The 12,367-nt window shown below is 52.7% G+C and overlaps 1 protein-coding gene across 1 annotated transcript in view; it reads right to left on the bottom strand.

The window, feature by feature from the left end:
- The window catches only part of Adamts14 (ADAM metallopeptidase with thrombospondin type 1 motif 14), a 76,572-nt gene that overhangs the window by 25,989 nt on the left and 38,216 nt on the right, over positions 1-12,367 (bottom strand). Inside the window, exons 5-9 of the mRNA XM_052744894.1 lie at positions 6,494-6,577; positions 5,827-5,974; positions 3,355-3,460; positions 1,527-1,670; positions 530-662 (exon numbers count right to left, since the gene is read on the bottom strand). Coding sequence (XP_052600854.1) covers positions 530-662; positions 1,527-1,670; positions 3,355-3,460; positions 5,827-5,974; positions 6,494-6,577 — 615 coding nt within the window. The remainder of the gene's footprint in view (positions 1-529; positions 663-1,526; positions 1,671-3,354; positions 3,461-5,826; positions 5,975-6,493; positions 6,578-12,367) is intronic.

The following is a 12,367-nucleotide window of genomic DNA, read 5'->3' as shown; positions in this document are numbered from 1 at the left end:
GTCACAGAGGCCTATTCTGTAGATGTCCCTATCCTGAAATGTCCTCTTTTGTGAGTCTCTTCAGGGTAGGTCAAGCTGACCTCCAGCCTTAAGGCTAGCCCTGTCCTGAAGAGCAGGAGCAGGGTTATATTCTTTGGTAAGATGCAGACATGGGTATGCCCCCATGGGGAGGTGGCTTGCAGATACAGGGCTAAGGAGATAGACCACCATGCGCCACCACAGAGTCCAGAGGTGGGGACTCTTCTTGTCCCAGCCCCTGGCCTGACATCTGGGCTACCTCACAGGTAAACTCAAGGGACCAGACCAGCCAGGGCATCAATGGCTGCTTGCCCTTCTTGCCTCTGTGCCCAGGCTTCTCTATCTATAGGGCTTGAAGGTAGGACTGGATAGAGTCTACACCCTGTCCCCCACCTCGTCCCATTGTGCTGGAACCAAGTCTGCAAGCCCATCCATAGGTCCACTGCTGGCAGGGTTGATGGTATCCAAGCAATGGCCTGGGTCATACTAGCCTGGCACCCAGCCTACTCACAGCCAAACAGGTGTGGTACCCAGTGCCGAAGTTGAAACGGCACTGTTCATCCATGGAGTAGTCGATCCCAGGCAATTCAGGGGGCTGGGGCCAGGATCGCTCAAAGGGGTCATCAAGGAGGCAGTCGTAGGAACTGCAGGGGGACAGGGGAAGTGAGCCAGCCTGAGGGCTAGAAATCCCAAGCCTTCCCTTCCCAGGTTGGGGCTTTTAAGTATCAAGGAAGGTCTACAGGAACCTGTGCCCACTGTCCTGGGCCCCCGCTGTCTCTTTCAGGGAGGATGGGATGTCACAGCCTCCCTCTTCCTATATGACTGTCTAGCAGGAGGGTTCCAAGGGCATGGACACCAAAGGTCATCCCTTGTCCCGTCCTTCAGGGTAGGGCCAGGGTTATGTTCCCTGGTGACTATGGCCTCATAGACACATCTGAGAGTTGGCTTGTGGTGTTGGCTTGCACACATAAAAGGATGCACTGTGGGTAAGATTGGGAGTGGACTTGTGGACCCTTTGAGGGCACACTGCCTGAGTCGAAGTGTACCTACCATACAGAAGGTTATGGTGGGTGGGCAATGCCAGCCAGCTGCTATGGAAGATCAGTGACTAGTGTCTCTGTCTGCTTGGTACACTTGTCCTACATCTCCTCATGCCCTGTCTCTGGGGCCCTCAGGAACTGAACCGCCCTAGCTCCATCTGCAGCATGGCATCATCTGCACACTTAATGAACACAGATTCCAAGGCCCCACCCACAGAGAACTCTAGTCAGCACCCGGGTAGGGTAGGCAACCCTGGTTTTTACTAGGACTTCCCACGCTTTCGGTCCCTTGGTCGCACTGCGGTGGGAGGCTCACTAACCCACCTGTGGTGCTAACGTGGGGGGACGGGGGTTAGAAGGGGGCACAGAAAGACCAGGCCAGGTGGGTGGGGCGAGGACCTGACAGAGTTCGGGCTGTGTAACCTGGGCTTGCCCACCCATCCCTACCCTGGGGTGGCGGTAACCTACGGGAGGTAGCGGCTGAGCTCCAGCTTGCTGCAGCGGGACCAATGGAAACGGTGGAAGGCAGCCTGCACCAGGGGTGCCATGACACTACCCAGGCTGGTCTCATCATCACAGCCGTTCCCCTGGCCATCGTGCTCCATGCCAAGCCTAGAGGGCAAGCGAAAGTCACCATGTGGGTCCTGACCCTGTGCATGCAGGCAGATGGCCCCCAAACAGCAGACACTGCCTGGACCAGGAATTCAGACAGGGCCTACTAGCCTCTGCTTCCTGACCACGCCTCTCTGCTCCTCTCCTCCCTGCTGGAGACCCACCCCTCCCTCAGACCCTGTGCACAGCCTCCCAGCTCTTGAGGATGGCCCAGCTGGGACACCGGTGTCCACTCACCTTCTTTGTCCCCCTCTTCCCAACATTCTGAGGCTTATCCAGGCCCCTGGACATACCCAACCCACAGACAGGACTGGGAAGGGTGTGCATTCTGTTCCTCCTGCACCATTACACCCCCTTATGTGGCTGGCACCAAGCTGGCAGGCCCATCCCCAGGCCCATTGCCTGATTGGTAGAAGGTCCCTGTGGGGGCTCCTGTTGTACAATATTAGCTCCAGCTGCCACAACCATGACTTGACCTCCAAAGCAAGGGCTCTGCTATCAACAGCTCTTACATCACCCACTGAAAGGCTTCGTCATGCAAGGACCAGCCTCATTAAGTTCTATCTAATCAGCCTCACTCATGGAATCGCTCAGTGTGTGGACTTCTTAAAACTCTCTTCGATGGATGGACAGGTGGGGGTGGCACATGCCTTTAATCTACCACTTGAAAGGTAGAGGCAGGCAGATCTCTATGAGTTCAAGGCCAGTCCGATCTACATAGTGAATGCCAGGCTAGCCAGACTACATAATGAGACCCTGTCTGAAACAAAGAAAAAAAAACTGACCACCCCTCCCTCTGTGTAGGGTTCTGCACATAGTAGGCAGCCATGAAAGTTTAAACTTAAAACTTTACCCTTTAAACTGATATTTAAGACCAAAACCCAATACTCCTAATTTCTTATATACTGTCAGTGACTTCATTGGCCCTTGGCCACTTACAGGACATGGCATAGACCTGTAAGCTTGACCTTGACAAGGAGGGGCTTCTACTTAGGAAAGAGTGGGCATCTCCTGCCCTTTACAGCAAATCAAAACCCCAGCACATGGTAGGTGCTCAAGAAATAGTGAATGAGGCCAGGTGAGGTGGCACCCAACTACAATCCCAGAATGTGGGTAATCTGAAGCAGGAGAGTCCAGAGTTCAAGGACACCCTCAGCTAGCTTGAGACTAGTTTGGGCTATATGAGACCTTATCTCGAAAAACAAACATACAAACAAAAAAGAATAAACCAAATACTGGCAAGGGAGGTGAGCGAATGTGTTCTAAACAGCATCCGAGTCCACAGGACTGGCTGCCAGCCCCCAGCTGGCTTACTGCCTGGGCTCGAAGTGTGCCTGTTTATGGTGGGCTTGGGCCAATCCCTCAGAGGGCACACGCCAGGGTGAGCTGGAACTGGTCTCTAAAGGCTGCTGGGGTAAAGACAGAGTGGAGAAACAGCAAGGACAGAGGCCACCCGGACAGCAGGTCCACCTGTGACAGGCATTCTGCCTCCAGCCTGACAAAAGCCAGGGCACATGTGGTCCCCACAGCCACAGGCATTACCTCCTGCCACGGGCAGCTGGCAGATATCATGTGTCAGTGACGGAACCTGACGTTGGCTTTTTACCCTCAGGCCCCCTCTGAGCTCGATTCTCAGCCCATAGCCAGAGAGCCGCTCACTCACCCACCCTCCCAGACTACTTACACGTGACCGGTCTCATGCGCCACCACAAAAGCTGAAGAGAAGCCATCCTCGTGGTTGAGGGCACAGCTTCTTAGGGGGTGGCACATACCAGTGACAGGTGCATACCCTGCCAGGGAAGAGGAGAGAGGTCACAGGCAGGTGAGGTGGGCTGTGTGCTGACCCTGTGTGCCCAGCCTGAACAATGCAGAGACATCCCAACCTGGTGGGTACTGGAGGTTCCTGGAGAAGAAAGGTTCTCAAGAACCTCTTCCCAGAGAACAAACATGGGCCTGTTGCCACCATGCCCCAGTGTTAGGACTTGCTCTTGGCCTATAGCTTTCCACGGTCCAGCAGCAACTCCTCTGAATAAGTAGAACTTCCTGGTGAGACCCAAGCCTGCACACACTCTAATTCTGTGAGTCACTCCACAAACAGGCTCAGAACACTCTATGTGGAGGTCAGGGATGGCCCTGTGCTGAGTACTGTGAGGAGCCAGGTACAGTGGCTCCTGCCTAAAGGCCAGCTATTCTTGAGACTAAGGCAGGAAGGCCACATGAGTCCAGGAGTTTGAAACCAGCCTGGACAAGACAGAGGGACACATGTTAACAACAGCAACAAAGGAAGGGAGGAAGAGGAGAAGGAGGAAGAGGAAGAAGGAGGAGGAGGAGGAGGAGGAAGAGGAAGGAGGAGGAGGAGGAGGAGGAAGAAGGAGGAGGAGGAGGAGGAGGAAGAGGAAGGAGGAGGAGGAGGAGGAGGAGGAAGAAGGAGGAGGAGGAGGAGGAGAGGGAGAAGGAGAAGGAGAAAAGAAGAGAAGAAGAAGAAAAAAGAAAGGAAGGAAGGAAGGAAAGAGAGAAAGGAAGAAAGGAAGGAAGGAAGGAAGGAAGGAAGGAAGGAAGGAAGGAAGGAAGGAAGGAAGGAAGGAAGGAAGGAAGGAAGAAAGGATTTTTCTGCAGATACCATGAGGAAAACAGAGACCAGCCCCTACTCCCAACACACCCATCATTAAGGAGGGTCTGACTCAGCAGGGAGATGGGAATTGAGTACAGGTGTGCCCGAGGCCACCGTTCAAGGATCGGAGAGTTCTAGGTGAAGGAAAGTAATGGCCCCTCCCCTGGAAGGTTTCCTGGGTCCAGGGAAAGAGGCCAAGGGAGTGACTTCTGAGGGCCACCAAGCTGGAGAACAGGCAAGATAACTCTCCCGAGTTTAGGGAGACGTGGGCAAAGGCGTAGATGGGCCACATGGGAACAGAGCAGACAGCAACACTGTTAGTAGGCACCACTGTGTGCAAGGGCCTGTGAGCCAAGGGTCTGCCTTCAGGAACGCCTCTAGGGCTGAGGGCTGGGGCTCAGTGGTTAAGCCTCAGCTGAGCTTGCAAGGGACCATGCAGTCCATCCCAGGTGGTAAATAAACAACCAAAACAGACCCCCAACTGCAGCAGGAGTGGAGGCTGGCACAATCTGGAGATGGAGGTGTGGATGGGAAGGGCTCCTCGCCCCGGCCTGCCATGACTAGAGCGCTCTCCTGACTTACAGTTGTCCTGATCCCTCCTTCCATTTTGACAGGGTTTGGGGGGCACGGGCAGTGGTGCAGTAAGAAAGGGCATGGACCTCTCAGCCTGCAGCTCTGGGGTTAGCACTACACGCCATGCCGTTCCACACACATGTGCCTGTGTCTTGTCCAGGCGTACCTATGTCTGGGTGTCTGAGTGTAAGTGTACATATGTGCACAGTGTCTCCGTGAATGTGCACGTGTCTGTGCATGTGGCTGTACACATATGCGTCTAGATACATTTGGAACCTGGTGGTCCAGGCAAAGCAGCCCTTGGGTAGGTAGGCTAGCTGACTCATTTCCACCATTAAACGAAAAAAGCACCCCAAAAGCACTCAACATGAAATCTAGAGAACCAATGTGGGCCTCAGTGTGTCTCTTGCTGGTAAGAGGCACAGGTAAGTCTCTTCACCACCCTGGGCCTCAGTTTCCCCATATTCAGAGAGGCATGTATATAGATGCTTACGGTTGTCCATACTGCCATGGACTTCTGTCCAGCCCTCTACCCAGTGAGCAGCAGGCAGATGGAGAATGTGAATATTACATTTTCCCCCATTTGCAACTTGGGCGAATCCAGAAGCTGAAGAGCTCCTGGTTCCATGAGGTTGGCATGGGGCACAGGTTTCCTTTCCTACAGTCAAACAGTCTCCCCAAGTGCTCACAGTGTGGTTAGGCAGAAGCATGGCTTAGGTCTCTAAGGTCTTCAACCAGCAGAGGCAGGCTCCAGGCAGGATTCAGACAGTGGCCACCGAAGTGTGGGTACGTTCCCTGGCCACAGTCCTTAAGTTCCAAGGCTTACCCCTCTATCCATCTATGTCCTGTCCCCGCTTCTTCCCTGGGGTGAGCCCCACAGACAGAACATTGCTCTCCAGGTCCAACCCTGACTCTCCACCTCGGCTCTGCAGGCTGCTCACATCTGGCCATTAAGTACAGTCCCTTGCATACCTGACGGACCGAAGTTCTGGCGGGTGAGGAAGATGACGTGGTCATGGTGTTCTGTGTGGCTCGGGTCCTGGCGCTGCTGGGAGTGTGCCCAGCGACACACCTGCTCCAGGCTGCGGGCTGGGTTCCCTCGCTCGATCAGGCTCAGGGACTGCAGGGACCAGGAGGGGGTCAACAGTGGAAAGGTTAAGGACCTCAGACATCACAGAAGCTCTCCTTAGAGGGAGAACACGGAGGCCCAGGATGGCAGCGCCTCTCCTAGAGATCACCAGCTGTCCACACCTGGATGCTGCTGGCACACAATCCTCCTTACACTGTTCCATACCCATGCCCACTAGAGACTCAATGCATACTATTTCCATTCTCTCAACCTGCCAGACGGTCAACTGTGCTGAACACTTCCCTATGCTGAATACTCACTCCCTCATCCAGTCTCTATGGTAGCCTGTGAGGAAAGTGTGACCGTCACCCCCATTAGAGAGCATAAGCACCTGGTTTAAGGCTGCAGAGGTCAGGGTCCCTACGTTCAACAGTGACGGGACTTGTCTCCATCACTGCCCCACCCCCAAACCTCACTTTCCCAACAGACTCCTCTAGGAGAGGGATTTGACAGGTGACTCTCCGGCTTGTCATCCACCCTGCCCCCCCTCCCCCGTCAGCGGGGGCTCACCTGTCGGTAGCCCACCATGATCAAGCGGACGAGAGCGATGTTCACGTGGGCCCCCAGTGACTCATCGTGGTAAATCTCATCCACCTACAAGAAGAACACAGGGTAAAAAGCTGGCAAATTTCCCTGAGGGCACCTGCTGCGTGCCACACGTCCGGCCAGGCTCTACCATACGGCACTGTTTCACCACACCCCCGTGACCTTACCCAGCAGGCCGTTTCCTTCCTACTTTACCAAATAAAGAAACTGAGGCTAGGAGGTGGTTTCTTGCCCAAGGACACGTGACTGGGATTCAAATCCCAGACCCTGAATCCCAACTCTGAGCTCTTTCCACAGAGCCCGAGTCTGTGGGGAAAAGGGATGGCTTCAAGCTTAGGGGCTGACCAAGATGCTCTTCTGTCCTTCTCTGACACAGAGAGGTCACCCGACTCAAGGGTCCCCCTTTGAAGATTCCTGTAGAAACATCTCTAAGCACTTTCCAGTTATCATTGGAATGGCATTACTCGGTGGTGCCTGCACAGTAGAGCTGCAGACACGGACCCTTCTCCAAGGTAAATCCCCAGAATAGGACAGTACTCAAGAGTCTTCGGATGGGCAGCGGCAGCGTCACCCAGGAGCATGTTAGAAACCGTCTTCACAGCCCGGCAGTGGCGCATGCCTTTAATCCCAGCACTCGGGAGGCAGAGCCAGGAGGATCTCTGTGAGTTCGAGGCCAGCCTGGGCTACCAAGTGAGTTCCAGGAAAGGCGCAAAGCTACACAGGAAACCCTGTCTCAAAAAACCGAAAAGAAAAGAAAAGAAAAGAAAAGAAAAGAAAAGAAAAGAAAAGAAAAGAAAGAAAGAAAGAAACCGTCTTCACACCCCAAGTCTCCCCAGTCAGATCTACATCTGAACAAGATGTTCTTAGACTCCATCGAGGGGAGGAGCTCAGCTCAGAACAATCCTTTTGTCTCACAGGTCCAGGGTCTGGGAGACTGAGGAGTCCCCCACAGGCTCCACCCAGAAACCCAGTCTCAGTCTGGAAGCCTGGACAGTGAGGGATTCAGCCTGTTTGTCTACTCCCAAGGATGGGATGTTCACCCTCTCCTGAGGATGTCCACCTCCTGAGTTAGCCCAGGACACTGGGTTAGACACTCCAGATTTCTTTGTTTTAAATAGCCTTTTTAGGGGCTAGGGATCTGAGTAAAAGCAGGATGAAACAGTGCACACACGCCACCTCCACCCCGCAGTGTTCCTATAGGGACATGGGAGATGGAGACAGAAGAATCCCACAAGCTTGCGGACCAGCCATGGTTCGCAGCAATGACTGAGGAAAAGGACCCTGACTCAAGCAAGATAGAAACCGATACCCCAAATTACTGTCTGATCTCCACACATACATTGTGCCATGCACACATCTACACACCTGCATACACATACATTCACACACACACCACACCACACCCTCACACACAAAGGCTTTTTTAAAGGCTTAAAAATCAAATATTTCACTGTAAACACACACACACACACACACACACACACACACACACACACACACACACACACGGACAATTAAATCACTTAGCAACCAACTATATAATGACCCCAGTTAACAAACTTCCTGTCACACGTGCATGCCTGTGTGCTAGTTTACACTGAACACACTGTTCGTGTTTTGCTGGCTTCGTGGAAAACGTTCTGTGTCTTTAATTGTGATTCCTGGTGTCTGCATCGACTACGCCATCGTTAATGGGACTAACATCCCAGATAGCAGGCGAGAGTCTTTGGAAGAAATGACTTCTTCAGCCAGTCTAGGTAGGCAATAATAAAGCAGCTACTTGGAGTCCTGGGTTCAAATCTCAGCTCTGTTTTGTTTTGTTTTTGTTGTTGGTTGTTGTTTTTAATTTTATGTAATGAGTGTTTTGCCTGCCCGGATGCCTGTGTACCAAGGGCATGCAGTTCCCACAGAGGCCAGAAGAGGGTGTCGGATCCCCTGGGACTGGAGTGACAGATGGTTGTGAGAGGCCTGAGCTGGGAGTCGAACCCTGGCCCTCTGGAAAGGCAGCTGTAACTGCTGAGCCATCCCTCCAGCCCCCTTAGCTGTTTTGTTTTAAACATTTAGCTGGCTTGGGGCACAGCACAACACTCCTTTTCCTACAGAATGGAAATAACAACGGCTGTTAGAGGGGCTGCCTCATATAAATGTCTGGAAACCACACGTGAGACACAAGCCCAGAGGCACCATCAGTGACACACAGTGGTGACTTCTGACTTCTGCCACATGGCTTCATGGGAGCTGGATGGTTTCATGCATGCCCTTGTCTCACCATTTCTGTCTCCTGGGCCATTTAGCAACCGTTCCTTCTCACGCATATGGGAAGTAACTAACCTACAGGCCGTGCGGGGGCGGCCGTCCACCAGAGAGGAGTCATCCTTTTAACACCACACGTGAGTCCTACAAGGAGGGAAACCCAGGAGGGAAACTGGAGACCTGGTGGGGCCAGCAAAGGATGAAACCAGGCTGTGGGCCCAGAGCCATGAATTAGAAGCTGCCTACACCACAGAGCCCAGCCCCTGCCCATCCTCCCAGTGCCCAGAGCTGGCAGTGGCCCCCTGTATATGAATGTGCAGACCTCAGATCAGCCAGCTTTGGGCTTCCGCCATCCGCTTTCCTGGCGCCTGTGTCTGAATCCAACTGAGTACTAAGATCAGAGTCTAGCACTAGATCCAACTGAGTACTGAGACCAAAGCCCAGAGCCTGCTGTGGACAAACAGACCCTGCCAATCCCCACCGCAAGACATGATGGAGAGGCCCAGCGCACAGGGCTTCCTCCCATCTTCCTGGGCAAAGGCTTCATAGAAAGTGTTTCACTGTGTAACGATGGCAGCTTCCTTAATCCACATGCCTGAGACTTTATCCTAGGAGGAGTGCGGTTCCCGTCAGTCGTACCCCGGCACCCGCAGAATGCCAACCTTATGATATTTTACTGATACCTGAAAGCCACCCGCAGGGAAGTGATCTTTTTTGTACGTATAAGCCTGCACGTATGTCTGTACAGCAAGTGCATACCTGTTACACACAGAGGGCAAAGAGAGCGTTGTATCCTCTGGGACTGAGATTACAGACAGCCGTGAGCTGCCGTGTGGGTGCTGGAAATCAAACCCAGGTCCTCTGGAAGAACAAGCAGCCAGTGCTCTCAGTCACTGAGCCACCTCCGCAGCCCCATGAGCAGTGACTCTTGACCTGACTTTTCAGCCCCTCCAGCACCAGGACACAGCCCTTTCTCCTACACAGGGCTGGGGCAGTACAGTTTGTGGACTCTCAGATGACCCAAGAGACACCGGAGAGGCGCACACCATTCAACCCTATCAGGGACACACACGCCACAGCTGTCCCAGGGAAAAAAGGGAGAGACAGCTGGGACATTTAAGCGGGGATGTATCCTGGGTTCTGGACATCTGGAGGGACTCCTGGGTTTATTGTCTTCGTCCATGTGTCCTCTAGTTATACGGGTTGTTGAAAATACGGTCTGCATCCTGCATGTGGCAGCCAGGCCTCTGTGTTGGACGGCTTTGCACCTGCAGGTCTAACCGACTGTTCACTGAAAATCGGAGGGAAAACTGTTTATATGAAACACATGCTTTTGTTCTGTTTTTCCCCTGCCATTGACTGCTCCTAACCAATACAGTCCAGCAGCTGTGTGCACAGCGCTTACACTGCATCCATTTTTTAGAGTTATCTAGAGGGCTGGAGAGATGACTCAGTGGCTAAGAGCACTGGAGGCTCAGCCGGAGAACCTGGGTTCAAGTCCCAGCATCCACACAAAGCAACTCACAACTATCTGTTAACTCCAGTTCCAGGGGATCTGACTCCCTCTTCTGGTGTCCATGAGTACTGCATGTATGCGGTACACAGACCCGCAGGCAAAACAAAACACCCCTGTACACACGACATAAAAGTAGCGCTTGCCTAGCAAGTGCAAGGTCCTGGGTTCGGTCCTCAGCTCCAGAAAAAAAAAAAAGTAAAACTTAAGCCTTGAGGCAGGGGGAGGAGGGGCTTGGAACTACCTCTACTAAATGTACCTCCCCATGGGAGGCCTTACCTCCTTGTAGGAGGGACTAGGGGGTGGGTTGAGAGGGGGAGACTGGAGGGGCAGGAGGAGGGAAGAGGGAGATCTTTGGTATGTAAAATGAATTAAAAGAAATTTGTTAATAAAAAAATAAATCTTCAATAAAAATTCAATCAAAGTCATCTTGAGATGCTGTGAATCACAGGGCTGAGGGCTTTGCAGCTCAGGGGTGGAATGCTTGCCTAGCACATGGAAGGCCCTGGTTCAAGCCTCTCCTGGTTTGCTTTCTACTGCCGTGATAATAATAATAATAATAAAATAGGCCGGGCGGTGGTGGCGCACGCCTTTAATCCCAGCACTCGGGAGGCAGAGCCAGGTGGATCTTTGTGAGTTCGAGGCCAGCCTGGGCTACCAAGTGAGTCCCAGGAAAGGCGCAAAGCTACACAGAGAAACCCTGTCTCGAAAAACCAAAAAAAAAAAAAAAATAAAATAAAATAAATAAAAAATAAATAAATAAAATAAAATAAAAAACAAGAGGAAAAGCAACTTGGAAGGAAAGGGTCTATTTCAGGTTACAAGCCCAATCACAGGCCATCATGAAAGGAAGTCCCGGCAGGAACTCAAGGCAGGAACTGAAGTAGAAGCCATGGAGGAACACTGCTTACTGGCTTGCTCCTCAAGATTTCCTCAGCCTGCTTTCTTATAGCACCCAGGACCACCTGCCCAGCGGTGGCCCCTCCCACAGTGGGCTGGGCCCTCCCGCATCAATAATTAATCAGGAAAATGTCTTACACATTCGCTTACGGTCAATCTGATGGAGGCGTTTTCTCAGTTGAGGCTCCCTTTCCCAAATAACTTCTGTAAAGTTGAGAAAAACTTAACCAGGACAAAAATCCAGCACTGGGAGAGGGAGGAGGGGAGAGGGGGTCAGGACAGGAGAGACAGAGGGAGAGAGGGTGGCAGTCAGGAGGTTGTATAGATTACAAAGGAGACTTGAGCATCTACAAATTTGGGGACTCAGGGCAGGGTCTTAGAACTGATCCCATTAGGACAGAGGGACAACCGTGCTGATTTTGGTCACTTGCTCAGCCAACCAAATCTACTCATTATGCATATATATATAATATATATATATAATATATATTATATATATAATTTAACTTTATTTTATGTGCATTGGTATTAAAAGATCCCCTGGAACCAGAGTTACAGACAGCTGTGAGCTGCCATCTGGGTGCTGGGAATTGAACTCAGGCCCTCTAGAAGATCAGCCAGTGCTCTTAACCACTGGACCATCTCTCCAGCCGCCTCATCAAGGTTTTCAACGACCTTTGTTCCAATTGCCATCCAGCCTAGGACACTGGCAGACGGGATAGGCCCTGCCCTCCCAAGCTCCCTGGTCCAGTCCTCTGGGCCCTGGCATGTTCATCTCAAATACCCCTGCCAGCCCTGGCCCTGGAGTTGGGAGCTCAGGTTCGATCTGGCTGGAACTATCTCAATGCTTTACGTGGGCCAGAGAAGTGACTGGATAGGGCCACCATACTGGCAGAAACTGCCCCTGCACACGGTGCCACAGCCAGGGGGGTGTGGCTACCTGGCAGGCCCAGGAACCTATCCTCCCTAGGACACGCTCACAGGGGCCCTCTGACAAGCTCCACCCTGGCTGCACACCCAGGGCCTGGCCAGGCACCCTCAGCCTCCACGGCTGTGGAGAGGAGTGGTCAGGGAACAGTCGGAAATGACTTCCCACGGTTGGACACAGAATGGCCACAGGACACACCCACAGGGCCGAAAGAACAGTGCATCTGGTTTCCTTGCTTCTCACC

The sequence above is a fragment of the Peromyscus californicus genome, unplaced genomic scaffold (assembly GCF_007827085.1).
Source record: "Peromyscus californicus insignis strain IS unplaced genomic scaffold, ASM782708v3 Scaffold_19__1_contigs__length_69161282, whole genome shotgun sequence".
NCBI classification, from domain to species: domain Eukaryota; kingdom Metazoa; phylum Chordata; class Mammalia; order Rodentia; family Cricetidae; genus Peromyscus; species Peromyscus californicus.
This window is presented reverse-complemented; position numbering and strand designations above follow the sequence as displayed.